The following is a 23,266-nucleotide window of genomic DNA, read 5'->3' on the forward strand; positions in this document are numbered from 1 at the left end:
ATAACTTTAAGAGCTTTAGCTGAAAGCCTTATTCCTTGTCTCAAACTATTGTCCCATTTTAAACAATTTTCCTACCTGCAGGTGAGGTGCTTAGAGATTTCTGAAAGATTTGTCTTTGTAGAAGAAAAATCACAGTCTATGTATTTAAAAGTAAGTTGTGAAGGAACTGAGTGCTCATGGTTTTGCTCCTTGCTGAAATTCCTGTCCACTGTGAATCACATTAGCTTCTTTCAAAAACAAGCTGGGCATGTAAAACCAAAATATTTCAATGTACTTAAAGTACAAACTTTGGAATTTATTTTGCAGTGCCTGCCAGTCATCATTTTAATGGCTTTACAGCATGCACAGAGACAATTTTACATTCAATTACTGCTTTGTCAGGGAGTTTTGGTTAGAATCACAAACTCTTATGAGCAGCTTATCTTTATTCTTTTCTATAGATTCCCATCTTTAGACTGCTCTCTTTGCCCAAGAATCAAGTGTGAATCTCCAGTGTGATAATTCACCAGGTGGTTGGGTGAAGACATGGGGTCGTACTGAGGGTTGGTAGATGCTGTGAGCCACAGGAGCCTCATCTCCCACCGCCTTCTGCTAAAGAACTCTCTGTTCAGAGGAAAAACCCACACATCTGCATAGTTTTGACTCACTAGAAATCAAAAATTGTGAAAGCAGAAATTAATTCCTGCTTCTTGGGAGGATTTTAAATATTTTTGCAGTCTTATAATTGCACTTTCTTCAGTTGCTTAGATAATGACATTATAACAAAAGATTTTTTGAACTCTAGTGTGAAATTCTTGGAAATCAAAGATGTGGTGACAGCATGATTTCCAGGATTGATTTCTGCCACATCATGGCAGTGTTGAAAATGAATGGAAAATGTGTTGAGAATTTCATTTGACAAAGTATATAAGTTCATCTTTGTAGGTGTATATGCTTTCAGGTATTTAAATGTTACCCGAATAAATTTAAACATTTTTAAAGTTAATCACATTATTTGCTTTGCTGAATCAGGAATATAACACATAGGTAGCTGGAAGCCAAAATGTGAAGTCAGTAGAGTTATTTATGCATGGTGGTTCATTTTTCTTGTTTTTAAGATCCCACATTAGTCCTAATTGTTAAGATTGCTCAGAAAAAAAAAAAATGAAATAGGAGAATGACTTCACACTTTTAGATACTCGATGCTGAGCCTCACTGACAAAAAATTACTTCATTTTCTCACTAAAGAAAATAATATTATGAATAAAAATCTTCAGAGTTTTTTCTTATAGAAACTTGGTAGCATTCTTTCTTTTTTAACCTTAACTCTTTTGAGGACATTCTGTTTCTCAATATGCTTGTGTATGTTAGGGCTGGGTCAAGAGATATTTGACATTATGTGAAAAATATCATGGTTGTGTGTGTATATAAGCATATAGATTTTCTATTGAAAAGCTCTCTTTCCTACCTGTCTTAATAAGATTAAGCAATTTTGTACTTAAATATGTGCAAAGGAGGAGGTTACTTGTCCTGGTAGTCTCTTGTCTCTCATCTCTCCAGGACTGCTCTCCCATCCCCAGAATTTCTGTCTATCTCTGATTCAGGGCAAAAGATCTGGATATATGGGCTGTGTACATGTAACTTATAAACAAGAATAGATAAGTGACAGTAAAAACTGAGGCAAAATATTTGCGTTTTTGAACACTGACCTGGTGGAAGTTCTTCTAAGATAAAATAAGGTGCATGAAGAAAAGTTCAAAGCCACAAAGAAAATTGCAGTTTACCTAACAAGTCAAGGTACCTGCATTGATTTTGGCCAGTTTTATCACCTTAACAGGATCAGAGGTCTGACTCTGCTGATTGTAGGATTACAGGGATTTTAGTGCTTGTTTTAAATCTGTGACTTTCCTGAGACCAGAGTGTGTTTATAAAATACCTGTGCTGGCACGGAACATCTTTCACAAGAGAAACTGTGTCCCCTCACCTCTGGGAATAGCAGTGCTCCTGGAGAGAAAGGGCAAGTGCTGGGTATTTGACATATTTTAGCTGTTCTCCTCTCATTTGTTGCTGTAAGTCTTCCATAGTCCTTAATTTGCTAGCACTTTTGCTACATTTTATTATCTGTAAGGAAGACAGAAACATGTAAAGGCTGGGTATGGTTTAGCTCTGCTGGAAAGCATGTGGATTGTTTTGTACTTGGGATGGAGCGGCCAGCAAGAGCTTGCTTTACCCAGTACCAAGAATTGCTTTATTTGTAAAAAAAAACGCAAAACCAAAACTAAAACCAAACAAAACAAAAACAAAAAAACAAACCAAACCAACAAACAAAAAACCAAACCAAACCAGACCAAACCAAAACCCAAACCTGTTTCTTCAATTACTTGCAGGGAATAGAAAGGAAATATATTAAAAGAAAGCCCCCAAACTCTAGAAAAATTATTTCAGATCTCCGTTAATGTTGCAGTGTCAGAAAAATTGTTCATAGATTGTTTTTGTCAGTGTGTCTATAATTAGTAATTCTTGCTGTTCTGTAGATTGCCTGTTATGAATGTATTTTATCTACACATTGATATTGTTCATGACTTTGGTGCAGAACAAATGTCACTTTGTCACATCTGGTACATGTTTACATTTTATAAGGATGTATGAGTGGTAAAAGTTTTGTGATATTATGAACTATTAACTTTTTCCTTTAAATTATATTATGTTTTTGCTAGTTGTGTTAGCCAGGCATCTTGCTCCCATGGATCAATCTCACTTAAAAGCAAAAAATCAAGTGGGAGTTTTTGCATTTTTGGAGCTGATTCAATTTTACTAGAATAAGAATTAGAGGTAAAATGAATGGAAGTAATAACAACAACAAAAAAGAAACACTTGTCACTGGACAAAGTGACTGCTGAATGAAATGAAGGACCTGTACTGGGAGGCAGAGCTATCTGAATTGATGTTTAAGCTTTTAAAAGCCTTTTAACAATTATTACTCAGTTCCTTGAGAAACTACCTTAGCAACTGAATGTGAGTTACTGAATATTGCAACAGCTGCTGTGTCCTCTCCAGCACAGCACTTTGACTTGAAGGAAACTAATTTTCTGTGAATATTTCTCGCTGCTTCTTTTAAAAGAAATTTTATTGATTTGATTACTCCTCCCCCAGAACACAGATCAAAAGAAACCACTGAAAGCAGATCTGTGTCTGTCTCGTCAGTTCTTGAATATTAACATTTTATTAATGTCTGTCTAGGTTTTGTGTAATTATTCAGAGGTACTGGTAATTTAGAGGGTTTTTTAAAAAATAAAATAAACTTTTTCAGGCTTGAATCAAAACATTATAACCTTCAATACAATATATTGACACTTCTGTGACACAGAATTATGGATTAGTGCTAAAAATCAGAATTTGCTAGGTTGGAATCTTGATAATACCAAAAGGAGTGCTGTGCTGAGCAAAGATATTAACTAAACAGCTGTACTTTTTGAAAATATCGTTCCCAAATCATTGATTAAAACCATTAAGAGAACTGGCTTCTGAAAGATCTAGTGACTAGTAAAGAAATTACGCCGAACTTCTGTAGAGCAGAGATTTTCAGTTTTGTAGCAGACTGCTGTGGTACCTTCACACTGTGTCATTGCACAGGATGTTTCCTTCAGCAGGATCCATGTGGCAATTTGATCAATTGCATGTAGATAACGTGTTTAAGGTTTAAATTGAGAAATTAACTTGGAGGAGGAGCATTAGCTGCATGTTCTAACAGAATCCACAAGGAACAGCTTGTGAGGACTGTCTATAAAACATGGTTATAATATGTGCATGTGTGTTGGTTTGACTGAAAATGAGTTAATTTTCTTCATGCAGTCAGAAACCTTTCTTTTTCATAGCCAGCAGAGTCATTATTTGCACTTAGTTTGAGAACAAGAGAACACCCCAACACAGAATTAATGTTTTTAATTGCTCTGGTCTGAGAACCAAGGGCATTCTGAGCACTCTGCCCACAGGTGTGAGGCATCAAGGAAGGGGAGCAGAGATGAGGTAGAGCTTGACTGACATCCAGACTGATCAATAAGAGTATTCCGTCCCATTAGTGTCATGCTTCATATTTAAGGAGAGTCAGGATCTTCCTGTCTCTCTCTTGCTTGTTCGCTCTCTTTGTCTGCACCAGGACTGTTCAGAGGAGTTCTGTTTGGGACATTTAATTCAGTCTTTTGTCATTTTGCAGAGGTCTCTGGGCCTTTCTGCCTTTTTTTCTCTCATCAGGATCAGCTGTTTGGGACCAGGTGCTGCTTCCTGAGACTGGCTGCTCAGTGTGGACAGAGTTTGTGAGGGATTTCATTGAGTACCTTTTATTTTATATTCTATTTCTGTATAAATATATATATATATATTTACTAGTAGGGTATTAGTATTTTGTTATTAAACTGTGTTTATCTCAATCCAAGTTTCTCCCTTCCCTTTCAATTCTATTTGGGGGGGTGGGAAGGGGGATGAGTGAGTGTCTATCGCGGTTGTATTACTAGCTTGGGTTAAGCCACGACAGCATATGTGAAAGAATTAATGTATATATGCAAGACAGAAATAAATAAATACATGCCTGCCCATCAGTCCCAAGGCAAATATATGCACTTATTCATAGATAAATAAGATATCCTTTTTAGCATAAATACTGGTCTGAACATGCAGGCATGTTTTCACTGCAAGGGTATTCACATCCAATTCATCCATGTATTCAGATTTACAAATAGTCTTTGCTCTTATTCAGCCTTCAAGTTCTCTTGCACTGTATTCAGGAACATATGTGCATGTGTGTTTGTCCAGACAGAAAGGGAGTCCATAGATTTTGTGAGTATTCACAACAACTTACTGTGTGGCCTCAAACAAGCTTGACTGAGGTTCTTTGAGGACTTTAGACGCCAAACTTTCCCTAGTTAAGGGCCACTGTAATGTGACTGCATAGTCCTAAGCCACAGATTTGGTGTGAGTTGTGGAGGTAAATGATACAGAGAATTTTGGACTTTCCTTCCCTCTGTGCTTCACTGACCTGTTTGTAAAAGGGAGAATAGGAATTTTCTAGCTACACCACAATGTTGGGAGGAGAGTCTCATGGAAGACTGAAAATGCCCTTATACTATTACTAATCAAAGCCGCAAAACCCTGTGAAGTATTTATTTGTAAGTATGTATGTATATGACATGGGCATGTGCAATGATATCCAAGCTTGAAGTCTAGGACAGAGTTAAGCAGAGGAGAACCACGGGAATCAGTGGAAAAACATGGATATTGCTGTACAGTCAACATGAGCACACAAGCTTTAGGATTCCTGTAGCGCATCCAGAGATTTCCACATAACCCGTATGGGTACATATACTGCCTTCTTGTTTAATGATTATGTTCAGACCAGTATTTATGCTAAAAAGGATATCTTATTTATCTATGAATAAGTGCATATATTTGCCTTGGGACTGATGGGCAGGCATGTATTTAAATAGTAATCTCCTGAGCCCAAATGGCATTCTAAAGGGGAAAAAGCATCTTACTTATTAGAAATCAAATGAGGTACCTTTCATAAAGACTTCATCAGACAGCTCATCAGGGCCTGGAAAATGCATCTTTTGATCTCATAAGATCAGTTTGACATTCAGTATCAAAACACACGTGTGCCTTTTGCAAAGGGTAATGACTGTAATTGAGCTGCAGAGTGGGGCTGGATGTGAACCTGCGCCAGTGCCACTGCCAGTGGCACGTGGTGGCCAGTGGCTGAAGCCAAGGGCACAGCAGCCAGTTCGCTGGGCTCTGTCCCATGGGATTCAGCAGCCTGGAGCTCAGGGTTTCCTCTGAGTCTGTGCAGTCTTCTCAGTATCAAGTTTCTGTAATCCATTTTTGTGTAATTAAGGGTATGCATGTTCACCGAGTTGTTTCTTTCAGTATGGAGCTGTTTCATCAGCTGCTCACATATCCAAACCTACAGCTGAGAGTAGATTCTCATATCTCAAAATATATGACATTATTTTGGTATAATTTTCACTTTGTTTGCTATCTGATGAATGATGTCTTGTGTAATCTGAGGTATGTCAAAAACAGTGAGAAAGCAATTACTGGTATTTGAATTTACATTTTCTTGTTTGGAAAGAAAATGTTTCGAAGCCTTCCCCAGACCTTTCAGTCCCACTTGAGCTATTTGATATAAATGAATCATAAGTGGTGACACTCTCTTTTCAGTCAATTTCGCAAGTAAAATCTAGTCCTACAACTCTCAAAAGCACCTATAATCTCTCACATGAGAATTACTTAGTTGCAGCCATCCAGTTTCAGTAGATGCCCTGCTTTGTCTAGGAAATTTCTGTGAAAACATAGTCATTTGGAATCTCTATGCTTTGAACTCAGCTTTGAAAATGTGAATCTAAAAGAGCTTTCTGAAAGACTGAGATATCTGTTAACTAGAAAGCAAAGGAATCTTTTTCTCTAGTTAAAACAATCTTCTTTTTTATGAAGGTTTGCATGCAAAGACAGTCTCATGTCTCATCTGAAAAAAAGTGTCTTGTCAATTCTATGAGAATTTCTAGCATTTTGAACTTTTCCATATTTGCCATGTAACCTATTGTTTGTCATGTGGGTGGGGAGAACCAACTAGAAATTGAAACTTCAGATGTTGTTTTCCTCAAAAGCAGTAATATATTTGTAATTATCAAAGTCACTAATTTCTACTTAATAATAAATCTATTTCAGATGGAAAAGTTAGATACACTAATCCTCAAATATGTCCAAAAAAGAGGACATGAAAATACATAATTCCTGTGAAGTCTCTTGGTTTTTTTCTTTTCATTTAGCATATTCTTGCTTCCATCTCTATAGCTGACCAAAGGGTCTGAGGTTTCCTTTGAATCTGGAAGGCTGTAAGGACTTTGGAGCAGAAACTGTGGAATATGTTATTTTGTTGAATGGAGCAATTAGTTACTATCAATTTACAATGACCTTTTATTCTTAATTCACTCAGAGGTTACTGGAAGCTCCTTCTAAAATGTTTTCCTTTTCTGCAGCTGCTTGTCAGAGACAACATATTCTAAATGTATGTAGTCCTTTGGGCATTAAAGGCATGCTAAGCATTTATCAGGACATGAAAGGGATTTGTTGAAACTAGGAGGCAAATTGTGCTCCTGGTTACGACACTGAAATGTGTGTGGGGTGTATTGGGGAAGGACAGTCTGAAAATGGTACAGACCTTGTCTTAGGTAAAAGTGATCCCAATCTGCAAGTTAAGTTTTGTGCTTTGTGCTACTCATTGTGGACAGTGTTAGTTAAAAGCTCTTTGAGGGATACTTTCTGATAAGTTTAGCGAGTTTAAATCATAGAATCATTTTGGTTGGAAGAGACCCTCAAGATTGAGTCCAACTGTTAACCTAATGCTGCCACTTAGCCACGCTGCTAAGAATCCCATCTACACATCTTTTTAAACACTGCTGGGGATGGTGCATCAACCCCTTGTCTGGGCAGTCTGTTCCAATGCCTGACAACCCTTTCTGTGAAAAAAAAGTTCCTAATATCCAAGCTAAACCTCCATGGTGCATCCTGAAGCCATTTCTTCTTGTCCTATCATTTGCTGCTTGGGAGAAGAGACAAATCCCCTCCATGCTACAACCTCCTTTCGGGTAGTTGTAGAGAGCGATAAATCAAGTGCTTTGTTCATTTCCGTGTTCAAAATGTCATGGGAAAGCAACTGGTTCTAGCAACTACCCACTTAATAAAAAGAGAGGAAGAGAAAAGCTGCACGGGACTGAAGGTGTGAAGAGAGACGGAGGCACTGAGGCTGGCTGTACAATTAGGGGTGTACCGGCCTCAGCCCCTCCAGGCAAGCAGCTCAGAGGGGAAGAAGGGGCAATGGCAAGTACGCTGTGATGCGGCTGATTCCCTGAGGTTTCTCAGTGAGTAAGACGGTTGTAGACAGATTTTATATCAGACTTTGGAGCAGAAGTGGAAACTCTGAAGCAGCAACACTGTGCTGGAGAGCTGCTGCAGCAGTGCCAGGTATTCTTGCTCTGCGCATGGAGAACTGCGTGGTATGGAGGGATGTGCAGTGGCATTCCTGTGGGAAGGTGCACCTCCCCAAGCACAGTGCCCTAAATGAACTTTTCCTTGGGTATCCCCTGACAGCAGGATTTTTTTTAATTCATTTTTTTTACTTTTCTGAGACAAAACTACCTGAAATATAAATACATTTCCTCTCCCATTGCATAAATGATGGATTAGCTTTTCACTGGAGAAACTGAGAGTAGGATGTGAGGACAATTTGTCTAACTCATGAAGTAGGCTGTGGTGTCCAGCAGTAGACTGTTATGAAACATGACACTGCAGGAAATATGATGAATGTGTGATGGAAACCCCTTGGTAGATCAGTTCACTAAAGCACATGTCCTAGCATGAGCACTCCATGGTTTGTGTTATGTGCAGTGAGCATCTGGGCAGAGATGAACTACTGACTGTTGGAGTATTATTTTATCCAGTAATATGTGAGACTTTTTTCTTTTTAAGCATAATTAATCATACAAGACCTTTTTGTCATTTGTGGAAGAAAAGCATTCATTGTTTTTCATGAAGAAAAACAATTTGTGAGGGTAGAAGTCAAGTGAAGCACCATCTTTTTCTTGAGCAAGACATGACTGATTTAGGGAGGAGAATACATAGCGCTGAACATGTACTTCATGTCCTCATACTGATGAGCAGCAGATGAGAACTAATGCCGCAGCAGCAATTGTCTCTGTAATAGCTGTGGGATGCACAGAGAATGCCGCTTTGCTTTATGAAGTTAACTGAGCAAAACTGCCTGCTTGGCATGTGCTTTGCTGGACTGGTATTTTATCACCATTATGAGACACCGCTTTTGTAGAGCAAGTGAATACAGTTCTTGTCAAAAAAAAAAAAAAAAAAAAAAAAGGAGAGCTATTTCCAAATCCCCTAGTATGAATTTTATGAATCTGGTGTATCCAGACCCCTGATTCTGAATTGCATTAAGATCCTGCAGGAATTATGCCCTGGCAACTGTTCAAGCTCCTGTTGATGCATAAACAGGCATGTTTATGGAAACAGAGTAGCTTGGATCTGTGTGTCGCTTTTTGGTTGGTGATGAGCTAATTTTATTTTAAAACTCAAGGGTTTTTTCTGCTTGGTGCATGAAGGGACAGAGTGAACTCAATGGAGCTGAAATTTCCGGAATTATAATAACCAGTAATTTTAGCCCTGGCTCTGGGTTAGGAGAAGAAGATTGGGCTAAAGGTGCGGTGACTTTATTCCACTTGACTGAGTCAGACGTTTTCATTACACTAGTGCAGGAAAAATTTGCAAAGTTAGAGGACTCCACAACTTGTAATTTATGATATTTCCTATAATTTTGTCTTTTTTTTTTTTAGTTCAGTTGACAGGGTTCATTAGTGATCATCTGGGGACAATTTTAATATCAACTTTTAAATTTCCTTTTTAATCTCTTTTTTTAATTTAACTGAACATTGTTTGCTTGATTATTATTTGGAAACTGATGTTAGGGCTCAATATGTAGGAGTAAAATATATTTCCACTGAGATTTGTTTGTATTTTAATGAAGTTGGGTGAGGGGAAGCTTTGTCTCCTGTGTACTGAAAGGAAAAAGTAGTTTTGGCAATAGAAATTTGGTGTGGTTTACCTACATAAGAGCAGAACCAAAAATTAAGATAATAGTTTTCACAGAGAAAATCTATATTTATGTTAAAACAACATGCTCAAAACAGTTAAATAAAAATTCTGAGTAATGGGTAAGCTATTCATTAAATATGCTTTGCCTTGTGGAAGCTTATAGGCATTATTGTGCATAAATACTAGAGCTGTTTTGAAAACTGTCATTGCAAGTTCTCAATAGAGCTGATAAAATTTGTCTACCAGCTTTTTCATGTGAAAATTGCATTTTTTTTTTAATTAAGACAAACAAATTTCTCAATTACTTTCTAAAATATTTTGCTTTTTATTTGCAAGTTACTTTTTCCTACAAAAAAGGTAACTTTTAAAAAGCCTTTTGTTTAATTTCTCCATGGAAGATAAGCCTGTCTCTGACAAAAGATATTTTTTCTTTTTTTCCCCCAAACAAAAGTATTTTCCTTCAAAATGCACATTGTGCTGAAAAGTGAAACAATGTCCAAAATGCTGGGGTGTTACTACAACTGCTCAACTGCTCCCCCAAAACACTGAGTGATCCTTTGGAGGAGAAAGACTTCCGAACTTCATGAAACTTGTCTGTAGGGTTCTCCCCAGGTGACCCTACCTAAATTGTTAAAATACCAGTCCTGGAAGATGCATTTTAGGACATTTTGCAGATGATGGGGCCTGTGCTCTTTGTATTTCAGAAGTTTTGGGCATATTGGGGTGTCAAGCCGGTGAAGACAAAATTATTTCCCCTTTCAAGTGGAGAGAGCGGTGAACTCTAAACTGTTTCTCTAAGCTTTGTTTGCAACACTGAAAGAACGAAAGCCTTTAATAATGAAGACTCTAATCAGTCCCATGCTAGAAATCCCTGTTTTGCTCATCCAAGTGGTTTTTTTTCAGGCTGCTTCACTTAGAAACACAGCACATCTGAAGGAAAATTGTATCTTGTTTACAAGTGCTGCAGCCTGACGATTACAAGTCCAGTAACAGACATTTCCAGGTAGCAGAAGCTGAGGCGTAGCTTAACCACTTGATGTTGACTACATGTAGTAGATGAGAAAAGCTATCATTTATTTAAAAAAAAAGGGTTTTTCTTCTCTACAGTACATATACAATATAAAATAAGTTGGTTAATTGTGCAGCAGTTTAATTTTAGCTCTGAGAGGATTATGAGACTTACACTGTCATTTGTTTTTTTCACAATGTTTGCTATGTCATATGGTTAACCTTGTAGGACCTGTTTTTAACTGTTCTGTTCCTGCAGTCCTTTTAAAATGTGTAATATAATGCATGTAACTTCTTAAACATCTAAAGTTGTTTGTAATTTAGGCTTTGGAAACATCTCCCCACGCACACAAGGTGGAAAGATATTCTGTATCATCTATGCCTTATTGGGAATTCCTCTGTTTGGTTTTCTGTTGGCTGGTGTTGGAGATCAACTAGGGACAATCTTTGGAAAAGGAATCGCCAAAGTAGAAGATACCTTTGTTGTGAGTATGCTGACTGCCTCGTTTTTCATGCTGCTTGCTGTTCTGAAGTTAACAAGGGAAATGAAAAGCCTGAGAAACAGAGTATAGCTCATCATTGTAACTAGATGTCTAGTAAAAGGTAGAAAGAACTTTCCAAAGTCTGAACATGTTATTGAACACTTCAAATTGAGAACTGGATGAAGCCCAATGTTTTCTACAATAACGGTCATTAGGAAGAGGAACAAGATCCAAAACATTTTTGCTTTGCCCTTACAACACCCCTAAGCATGCTGTGATATTTACCTTTAAAGGTTTTCATATAGATTATGTCAGGAAATCAGTGACTCAGGTGGAGGAGTGGATTTGTAGGGGTAACAAGGAAATTATTGCTGCTGCTTTGAGTTGATTCTCAGAAGACATTTGGTGTCTGAATCTAAAATCAAAATTCTTAACTTCTCTACTCAGATGCCATCACACCTGAGAAAATGCTTATAGTCTGTAGGCAACTATGTTTCCAGATTTATGGGTATGTAGGTAACTAAAGCTCTGGGCATTCACAGAAGCTGGACACCCTAACTGGGACAGAGCCTGTTGGTGCTTCTCTGACGTTGGACTCCTCTTTGTGGTCTCGTCACTAGGCTGCAGGATGTTCTACAGTTTAAGAGATTTTCAAACTGTCCTGCAAAACTGCTTGGAACAGCCTAGAGGTTCATGCCCTTCATTTTCTTTGGCTACTAATCTTTAATTATTCAGGCAAAGTGACACATCTTCAGTAGAAGAAGAGACCTGTCAAACAGACTAAAAGCTTGTGCAGATACTTATAAAGTTCAGCCATACCCAGTTCTTAACACGCAAGTGCCTTGGATTCTAGCAGAGAAACTTAATTTACTTAGTCTCTGTTTCTCACACAGAAGTTTATTAAGGTTGTATTTTACTAATGCAGTTGTTAAAATGTATTTACTGAGATTTCTGAAGCATAGAATAAATGGTAAAATGAAACTTTATAAAATTAAGTGTTTTACTAATCTTTAATAAAATGTGGTAGGTTTAAATATTACCTAGTGTTCAAATCATTTGTCTTTTGATATGTAGAGTATGTCATATCCAGTGAATACTTGGTAAGCAGCCTGACTTTGTAGCTGTTTGCCTCAGCACTGCAAGTGTTAGAAGGATTGTTTTTCTGCAACAAGCCTTAATCTTGCATGCATAACACTTGTTCTATACAGAAGGGGTCTGCTATGGCTTTACTTTTGAAGCCAAGCAAACTGGGGCTGTGCTGAGTAATCTTATGCAATAGGTAAATACAAGCCTGAAAGCTTTTTAAGAGAGGCTAAATACCTTTGTCTTTGAAACATTAGTTCAAGTCCAAACCAGGTACTGATGAATAACATACATTTCAATTGAGATTTGTCCAAAATGGGCAAGAACATTCAATTTCATTTTTATACTTTCTGGGTGGTGTTGTGTGTGTGTGTGTTTCTTTTTCTTTAAATAACCAAATTTTATTTTTTGCTTAGAAGTACAAAAAATTTGAGACTAATTTGTGTGTCTCTTAGCCTGTTGCTCATAGGGATAATGACTTTCCTTTTTTCATAGTGGATGTATCCCTACAACAAGAATGCCCCCAATATAAAACGCAGCATCTTGTCCCCTTTTGGCATTATCTGAATGAAATATTGATCTACACATTGTAGTCTGGAACACTCCCTTGTTCTGTGTACTAGTTCTCCAAAAGAAGAACTGGGAGGCACTGATAGTTTAGAACAGAGAATTTCACGTTGCCGTAGCCCAAACTACTACTGTGATTTGGGTAACAAAACCTGGACCTTGGTCATGCTGACTGTAAAACATTGGCACTAAACTTAAATACAAGTAAACAAATATAATGAACAGACTGATATCATTTTTGGTCTCATTTTGTGAAAGTATTCAGTTTTGTGCAATCCCTCGGTTACTTTGAGTTGAGCCAACATGCTTTGGATGGATGGAAAACTGTACTGAGAGGAAAACTGTCAAACTGGCAGGGCATGTCAGATGGGACTTAGCAGTGGTCCATTCTAGCTTTGGTACTCTTAAATTTCATTAATAGTTCACACAACAGATAAAGGACTTTGTTCATTAAATCTACACATTATCTGAAGATGGGGAGAGCTAAAAACTAGAGGACAGAATTATAATTCAAAATAATTTTGAAAATTTTGAGAAGCAGTCTGTATATGTAGGATTCAGTTCAGTAAGGACATGTTCAAAGTTCTATTTGAAGAAATAATAAAACATGCAATTACATGTCAGGAAACAGTTGTCTAGGTGTAATGTTGTAGAAGTGTTTTGAGGATTCCAGGGGCTCATAAGATAACATGGTTGCATGTCATACTGCTGTGAAAAAACATACATCATAGTTAGAAGTGTAAATAACTAAATAGATAAAACATAAGAAAGGATCCTTCCATTCTAATTTGTGATTTTTTTTAATACGTAGTTTTGAGTACATTACCTGATGAAATGTCAGTTAATTGGTTGGAGCCAGGGAATAGCTATGAGAATGGGCAAGTGAAGAAAGCCTGAAAGCAATGATTTTTTTTTTCTATCTAAAGAATACATGACTGAAAGAAAACACTTCTAGAAGTTTGCTGGAAAGAACAAAGCTGCAATTTCTTTGTTTGCCTTGTATAAGATCATAAATAATAGACTTAAACTGGAGGAGATGAAATGCAAGTTAAGCATTAGGAAAAAGTTTCTGAAGACAAGAACAGTTCAGCATGATGCCATTAATGTGTCTACAGTGGCTTAGCTGGGTTTATTTTTGTCTTGGGGGAGGTTTGGAAGAGGTGATCTCTCCCTTACAGCTCTATTTTCTATGGTTACTTAATTTATTCCGTTATTTGTGGATACAAGAAAGCAGAAAGATTGCAGGTGCAAGCACTACTTGAAGCTCACTCAAATATCTAGCCCCTACTCAAAACCTCAGCATGATCAGCTATAAATATTAATACTATACATGCCATCACCCAGACCACAAACCTGGCCACAATGAAGACTCCAGCCCTGCTCAGCATTTCCTGCTAGCAAGTGTCTTCTAGGGTAGTCATGCTTGCTTTGAAAACCCTTTCAAAGTAAAGCCCTGCTTTGATTTCCCTGTTTTGTTTGAGAATTTTAATGCACTGTCCTCTTGAGCAACGTAGTGCTCACTGTGGGGCTGTGAGTGATAGATGCTTATGTACAGTGCTGCAGTTTTATTAATGATGGGTTTCCTCTCTTTTCCCTTCCCTTTCCAGAAATGGAATGTGAGTCAGACAAAGATTCGCATAATATCAACAATAATATTCATACTGTTTGGCTGCGTGCTGTTTGTCGCTCTTCCTGCAGTTATATTCAAGCACATAGAAGGCTGGAGCACACTAGATGCAATTTACTTTGTGGTTATCACTTTAACTACCATTGGATTTGGTGACTACGTTGCAGGTAAGATTTTTCTCGTAACTATCTTATAGTATTTTGCACAGTGATATATGTTCTTAATTTTGTATTATTTTGGAACAGACACACCTCTGTTGTTCCTCACTCCCAATTTTACCCTTTATCACTTGTGTCAGTGCACACGAAGGGGCCTGTCCCTATCTTGGATCATGTGGCAGGCAAGAGACAGGAGGGGGGACAACAAAATACACGGTCTCTGTCTCTGCACACTCATTTTTTTCTTTTACTGTACTGTTAAAAGATGCTTTACTTAATTTTTAGGTGGATTGTTTTGTTCTTACAGATTGAGTGAAGTGCAGGAATTAATACAGTATTTTAGTCTGCTGAGTTTATTTTTTCAGCTGGAATCACTTAAAATGTCTTACCTTGTGGGGTTATATAACACAGTTTTTGTGTGCATCTCTTACTTTCAGAGAGTTGTTCCAGAGCTCTATTTCTGCCTTTGATGTGTTTCTATTGTTAGATCCTGCTTCTGCACTTTGTTTCTTTAGATCGCTATGCATCCACCTGTCTCTTTGTTTTTTGTAATGTAAGGGGAAGGTTTAACACAACCCATAGATAACATGTCCAACTTATATGGTTCTCTTAACTTGGATTAGATTGGTTGCAAATAGTTTTTTCAAACTGAGCTAAAAGTGTATTTGACCAGTTATCTGCATCAATTTTTTTCTTGAAAAGGTGTTAGAGGTGTTGGGCCACTTCTCAGAGTAGGATTAAGTCTATGTTGTCTGTGTTGAGGAAGCGTGTTAGTCCATGCCAGTGATGTGTGGAGGTGAGGATTAGAAATTTAGAGCTTTGTGCTCTGAGGCTTGTGTTCTTCAGCCTGATCTCCTGCTTCTCCTGATGCAGCACCACCATCTCTCTCTTTGAGATGCCTCTCCCCTCTGAACTCTGAAAGGCAGGGAGAGCTTAGAAAGGCTGCTGAGAAGGCCAGCAGTGTTGGGCTGCTGTCAGTGAGCTGCCCTGCTGGAGGGAAGCCTTTCTAGTAGACATCCACATGGCATGGGCTCCTCCGTGTCCCATCTGTAGCCATGGCGGTTGTATGAGTGTATGTGCACCAAGCTGAGGGCCTCAGGTTGGGTACCCATCCTAGTGACTTGCAGGCCTGCCTCAAGTTTGCCTTGATGGCAGGAGCGTGACTGGTCTTGTTGCTGGCAAGGTTTTCAAGTTAGTGGAGATCTCTGAAGTGTTGGAAATGTTTGGCATATTCAAAAATTATCTGAGTAAAATAGGGGGAAATTTAGTTAGTGTGGAAGATATTAAGTTGTGTTTAAAAAAAAAATGAAGTCCACATGCAAAGTTGCCAAAGATTCTTATAAATTATAGAACTGGGCTGTAAACCAACAAATTAAATCCTTTTGGACTTTTACACAGTTGTGTGTTCTTTTGTTTGTTTGTTTTGTTTTGTTAAATATTTAAATGTTTCTTTTGAATAAATATCACTGATTTCTCACTTTCCCTTTCCCATACTGTTTCTCTTAATTCCATTTTGTCTTCAGGAATTTATGATTCTGGTCAGATTGTAACTAGCACCAAATAAAAAATGTATACTTTTTCCATGTCAAAAGTCTGGGTGTTTTAAATTTTGTTCCCGAGGTGGTATGTATATGTCAGAGAATAAAAATAATAGTGTATAAAGGCCTGGTTATATTTAACTGTAAGGTATTATGTGAAATGGCCCACTTGGCTCTAACTGGAACACTGAGTACATTCATTATTACTCTCATTATAAACTTCTGCAGGTTTTTCTATTTGTAGACCACTTGATATCATAATTTGTTCCTACATCATGTCTGTTTTTTAGTTTTACCAGGAAATACTTTCTCTTTCTACAGAACATCCTTGGATTATATTTTTCTCTAGCTTATGGACTTTTATGGTTCGATTCATATATATTTTATTATTTTAAACTTCCACTGTAAATGCAGGATATAAAAATGTTCTTTGCGAGTACGCGGCTGAGGAAAACATGCAGACCGACTCAATGTGAGTGATAAAGCATGATTCCACTTTATTGCCATCAACGACACCTATTTATACAGATTACAATAATTATGCATACTTGCCACCTGCTGATTGGCTTAGATCCAAAGGTTACATTTGCCTGACCCCGCTACTTGAGGTTAGCTAGCCGCGCGAGTTTCGCGCCTCCTCAGCTCCCACCTCCCCAAAGTTGTTTACAATACTTGTCAAGGTCACAGTGCCCTTGCCATTTCTCCTAATGACCAGCAGTTTCCACTGAGGCCTATTGAGGCATTGAGGCCTAGTTATGCTAAGCTCCTAAATCATGACAAACCGATAACTTATCAGAACAGAACTCTTATTAGAACAAACATTAGAACAAAACTCTTCTTAGAACAAACTCTGGTCGTGCAACTGCTCCCTGGATTCATGTCCTTCATCTTTAAGCTACTCCCTAACAGTTCTTAATGTTTTCTATTTTCTTTTATAGTTAAATGCACAAGACGTGTATTTGTACTGTAATATGTTATGGACTTACAGTTTCAGTGTGTAGGAATGATGCTCAAGAGAATAAGGTTAGGTGACTAGCTTCATGACAACCGGGAAGCTAACATTGCCACTTGACTGTATTTTTGTCAAACATGAAGTTGAAAATATCATCTTTGTGTGGCCTAACATGCCCAGTTTATTGGAGATGACTTGAGGGATTTTTCGTAATGCACTGTTTGCTTCCTTGTCATTCAGGTACATAATTGTCTAGTTAAATAAAAATTCTGAAAAAAATAGGTAAGCTATTAATTAACTGTGATTTGCATTGTGGAAGCTTACAGTTAACTGGTGTGCATAAATACTCAGCTATTTGAAGAAAACTGACACAACAAGTTCTCAACAGAGCCGATAAAATTTGTCTTAAGGGCTAGGTGTCCTTATTCATTTTGACGAAGTATGCAGAATCTTTTGCATGCTAACAAATTAGTAAGTTGTCTTTATGATTTGTTGTTTTGCTTGGTTTTATTTTAAGTAAACCATAGCTACCATACAGACACTAACTGCCATTGATATTTTGTGGCAAACTTAATCTAGAATGCTCCCTCCTGAAGGTTTAGGAAATCTGAGTGCCATAAATAGAGACAAAACAAGCATGTAGGGTTAAGGCATGTAATGCTGTATGAGGCTATAGGGAAGGTTGTCATGATAGAATATAGGTATCATATCTGAAATTACTGTGTCTCTAGACTATGATGTTCTTGGTTCTGGTTTGTCACAGTGAAGCATGCCACTTCAGGCCACTTAGTGCCTAGATGACAATGCATTTGGAAAAACACTCACATTGATGTTAATTTATTCCTTTTCCTGGTATTTTCTGGCCACAAAGGCATATTTCTTAAGTGATACTTAGAGTGAAAATTACCTTCTTCCACTCAGAATTATAGTCAAATCTAAAGCAGAGTGGTGGGCAGTGGTACTCCAATTTGCAAATGTAGTGAACTCTTAAAACCATGAAAATAAAATTGGCAATAAGGGTGACCTTATTAATGTTTACCAATTTATAAAGGGTAAGTGTCACGAGGATAGAGCCAGGCTCTTCTCAGTGACAACCAACGGTAGGACAAGGTGTAATGGGTGCAAACTGGAACACAAGAGGTTCCACTTAAATATGAGAAGAAACTTCTTCTCAGTGAGGGTGACAGAGCACTGGAACAGGCTGCCCAGGGAGGTTGTGGTTCCCTCAAAAATCCAAAACTCCTAAATATTTGAAAAATTCTGAATATTCTGCTTTTTTAATTTTTTTTTTTTTTTGGCAAGTGCCATCCTAGAGGAAAGCAGGTTTGCAAGCCCCACATTCAACTGTGACATTTGTGAAAATGTGTATTTGGGTTTAAAATAACATTTCTTACAATATCTGTAATTTACAACTAAGATGGATCTCATCACTTTCTGGCAATTAGAAGTAGAAGAGAAGCCCTGAAGAACTTTCAGGAGATAAAGGACAGTTTCTGAATAGCTGTACCAAAAGGGCGCCGACACGAGAATTTGAGGTTCAGGAACGTAATGGTTTTAAAGCCTGTACTGCAGTTTGTCGTTTTAGAAATTCTTGTAGAGTTTTCCAGAATTTTTCTACAAGTTTCTTCTCATTTGTACTGGAGAACAAATACCCTGTTCCCAGAAACCAGAATGCCCAAACATCCTATTTTGTTCTCAGAATCTAAGTTGCTCTTTGGAACCTGTTGAAATTTCAGATGCAATTTCTACCAGCAAGAGAAGCCTTAAGGCAAACTTTAAAAGGCTGATTGCTCAAGGTGCGTGCAAGGAGGGAAAAAGATGAAGAGGCCTTGTAGTGCATGTTCAAGAATATATGAACAATATTAAAAAAAATAGCCTGCACTGTCTTATGAAAATCAGGGCAGAGTCAAATATCCCTTCTCTTGTTTTCAAGAGAAACTATTGGCTTTATTACGACAGAAGAAAATCAAGGTGATATTATGAATATTCTATGAAAGAGAAAAGTAGGAAGACTTTTCATGTCAAATGTGTCATTTTTTTAGTAAAATGAAAGATATTGTAGGGTACTAAATTTATCATTGAGTTATATATGTAAAACATAATAATATATTGTTATATGTGCAGATAAATCCTTTAACTGCAGTGCAGATTGAAAGGTACAGTCAAATATTTCTAAAGTATTTAATCTAACAGGTTTCAAATCTAAATTAGATTAGATGTCCAAAACTTGACTGGATTAGGTAGAGGTCAGAAACAGATAGCACATCAGTAGTCTGAGTAGTCTGTTCAGAGCAGGGCGTAATGATTATATAAGGTTATGCTGTAATCAGTCTGATTCAACATATCACAGAACTTTGCAGCTCTTCACTTTAAAAATATATTCTAATATATTCTAATATAATCTGGGTCTGCACTGTATTGCTTGACCTGAGACCCCGTTTGTAGAGTACTGAAATATATTAATCTTGTTTAATTTCCCTGAACTGGAACGCTTCAGTTGATGGTCATAGCAGCCCAGCTGCTCTGTTCTTACTATGGGATATTACTTACCTGGCAGAAAGACCTCTACAGAAAGAAATTGCTGTCATGCCAAGGAAAAGGCACGTGTCAAGCATCCTGTAAGAGCTGTGTGCTCTCCTCTCCCATGGCCTTTGTGTCTTTTTTTTTTTTTTTTTTTTTTTTTGGCACCTGAAAGTCCTCTTTTGCCACCTCAGAATTTCACATCTGTAATGGGCTGCCTGGTCTGAACCATGCAGTCTGCTTTAAGTTTAAGTCAACATTGCCATGTCTTGCTTGGTTTCCGTATAGGACAGCATGTGAGGAGTGTTTTATAGCTGTGCTTTATGTTTGGAAGTAGCTCTCCATCTTCCACTTAGTGGCATCAAGTAACTTGTATGGGGCACTTAAATTGTTTCTCGCGGACAGGGCAATGTTATCTTGTCCCAAGCACGCTGCTTTTCACCATCTCCACATAAGCCAGTTCTGTCTCTGTCCCTTTTTGCAGTCTTCAGAGGTAATTCCTTTTAAGCTGCAGGGCTGAATCTCTGTATTTCTTTGGAGGGGGACAAATTACATATCTGGATTAAGCCTCTTGGCCAGGTTTCTCACAAGAGGGATGATGGACAGCACTCGTTATTCTGCAATTAAAATCGTGTTTGGATTTAATCACATCTGTATACCCAGAATAACTTGTTCTGCCTATTAAAAATAAAAAAAGACATTTCTTACTTTGAAGGGCCAACTTTTGAATAACCTTATGCTGGTATGGAATTAAGATATTCAATGCCAATACCACTTTCTATTCTCTGCTTCTACTTTTGAAGCAAAAATGCAAACAAAACCAGACAACAGAAATAATTGCATGTTTCTATTTTGAGTCAGCTGTAGAAAGAATGAGGAAAAGAGTGTCAACAATAAAGAACAATATTTATTTAAAATGTAAATGTTTTATGTAAATTAAAAAATATATATATATTTGAAAGCCTGATCCCTTACCTGATAACCACAATCTGTCCTAATGCACCCCTGAAATCTTCTTTAATGCCACCCTTCACTAAAACATAAACCTTTTCACCTCAGTAAGTAATATGTGTTAGGTCCATAAAACAACGTATGCCTTCTACAGTGTTGAAAATCTTAAATAATTTCAAGTTATTTGGCAGATGTAAGAATAGGGGCAGCAGCAACACGATAGCCTGTGATGGAGATGGATGGAAAAACTCTTGGATTTCTCATAGATTTCAAGGGACTTTGGATCAAATCTTTACCACAAAACATCTCTGCAATAAATGGTGGCTCTTCTGGGTAAAAGATTATGGCAGTGAGACTTCTGGGTTAAGAGTAAGCAAGCACAGTCCAGTTGACCCAATCTGAGAAGGAAGATGTATTTTTTCTTTATAGTGGTTGTAACCTATTTCAGGTGGAGGTCAAAGCTGCAGAAACGTTTTGTTCCTTGGCCTACTAAATTGGTTTTGCCAAAAAAACAGCTAAATTCAAATTCTTGCTTCTCAGCATTTTGCTTCCTAAAAGGCTACATAAAATAATAAGCATTGAAAAAAAATATTATGGAATTATGAAATAAAAATTACGCTATGAAAAATTCATGCACATGTTTTGATATGTTTTTTATAATGTTATCAGTAAAATAATAAGATGGATTATCTTATACTTCAGTAGAAATACCTTCAGGTATCCATACTCAAATACATTCATACCCACTTACGTGAAATGTAAATCAGTAGTTAATGAATTCCATTTACTTTAAATTCAGTTGTCTTTGATAATGTTTTCTTACCTACGTGGAATTCTATTTCGTGATATTCCTGGGTAACTGCATTATAGCACACTGTTATGTTTAAGCATCACAGGAGAGTAGTTATTTCAGGAAGAGCATCCTTAGCTATGTCTCCCTCTCTCTCTCTTTCTCTCTCTCTCCAACATTCCATTAAATTGAGACCTCTCTTGAGAAGTTCTTGAAATTCAGACACTCAATAGCTAATAAAGCTTTTAGCTGTTAAGCCTTTTCTCATAGGGTTGTTCACTGCCCCTTTCTAACTTTAGGAAAGCTGAACGCCGTTGGGCATGGCTAGATGGAGCCACCTCCTGGCCAGATAGTAAAGAAAACTCTTGGTTGAATATGAACGTGTCCTAACTCCTGCCCTGGTAATTAACATTCCTGCAAATAAATGATATATAAACTGTTAAGGAAATACTCCCTGCAGACTGGCAGAATTAGGTTCCAGTTTTGGTTTATAAAATTTACACACTAAAAATTAGAAGTCAGCTGAATGGGTACTTTATATCGTGCTTTCTTGTGCATTGTATGAACAGCTAGGGAAGATGTACTGCTGAGCATGGGTCATGACTAAGTCCTGATAGAGTAAAGGCATGGTGGTAACCAAACATTTTTTGAATGACAACAGATTTTATGCAAATCATCTCTAAGAATCTGGTTTTACTAGGTTGACATAAGATGGACAATGTTAACAAATTGCTTTGTATCTGATGTTTTGTTTATCTTGGCTTTGATAAACTCAGCCTTTTGGTGGTTGGTTGTCTTCTGTTCTAGACAGAGCCCTGTCATCTACCATACTGGTGACATATAGGTATTGAAGTATATCCATTTTTGTAATGTGGCTTCATCTCTTGGACAGTTGAGCAAACCACTGCAACTCAATGGACTTTGTTGATGAAAAGGCTTATTGACATGAAAATAACAAAATTTCTGTCTATGAGGGCTTCTGTACAAAAATAACCATCAGTGAATTTCTCTTATTTGCATGTCGTCTCTGTGATGTTTGGATTATAACAACTAGGAAAAAACAATACTCTTAATGAGAGTCAAGCTTGTTACTGTAACAAGGTGCTTGATATTTGGGGGGCAGTTTTCCTTTGGCTGCTCAGTACAGGATTCAGATACATACAGCAATGTATCATGTACCCATATCGACTACTGAAATGTTCCTGAGAAGGTTTTACTGTAGAGCCTCTTCTTCCATTGTGGGCAGATAAATACAGCACACTTCTACTTGCAGCAACTCAAACCAGGAGCCTGATTTTATTTGTTGCAACATAGCTGAATTGCAAGGCTTCTGTTTTATTGTATTGCAAGATGTGAAATACGAGTTATTTTGTATTGTCAAGAGCTCTGGGTCAGTATAACTTTGTGTGTATAAATAAGGCATCTTTGTAGCTACATCACACTTGAAAGCTCAGTTATAGACATCTCCAAAATTTATCATTTTACTTTAACACTGGAAGGTGGTGACTGGTGCTTACAGCAGTGGGATTCAAAAAATCTGCCTTCAGCTGCCATCTATTTTATCCACCTTTATTTGAGTATGATCTATTCAGCTCAATCCCTGCACCCTGGTTTCCTCCACTGCAAAAAGGACATGATCATGTTGCCTACCCAACGGGGACACTTGTCAATGCAGGTGTTATTCTTCTTCAAGTCCTTGCAAAATCAGATTTCTCACATTATGAATGCATTACATGTGCCAGAGCAATACTTTAAATTTGGGACAGCATTGTTATTTGGAGAAGGTGGGAAGTCCTTTCCTTCAAGCTGTCCTCAGTGACCTTTACCTTAAATAATGATGATCAAAAGTTGAATCAGTTTATCTGTGTTCGTTTTTAAGTTATTATGAATGATTAGCAATCATTGTCTAAAATGAACGTGCTTCAAACTGTGTTTTCAAGAGTGGATGAATTTAGATTAT

The 23,266-nt window shown here is 37.5% G+C and overlaps 1 protein-coding gene across 9 annotated transcripts in view; it reads left to right on the forward strand.

Moving 5' to 3' along the window:
- The window catches only part of KCNK2 (potassium two pore domain channel subfamily K member 2), a 198,605-nt gene that overhangs the window by 158,423 nt on the left and 16,916 nt on the right, over window positions 1-23,266 (forward strand). For all 9 annotated transcript variants that reach the window (XM_065058444.1, XM_065058451.1, XM_065058445.1 and 6 more), the window contains 2 exons: window positions 10,963-11,123; window positions 14,378-14,564. In XM_065058444.1, the coding sequence (XP_064914516.1) occupies window positions 10,963-11,123; window positions 14,378-14,564 (348 nt within the window). The remainder of the gene's footprint in view (window positions 1-10,962; window positions 11,124-14,377; window positions 14,565-23,266) is intronic.

This window comes from Columba livia, chromosome 3, assembly GCF_036013475.1.
Source record: "Columba livia isolate bColLiv1 breed racing homer chromosome 3, bColLiv1.pat.W.v2, whole genome shotgun sequence".
NCBI classification, from domain to species: Eukaryota; Metazoa; Chordata; class Aves; order Columbiformes; family Columbidae; genus Columba; species Columba livia.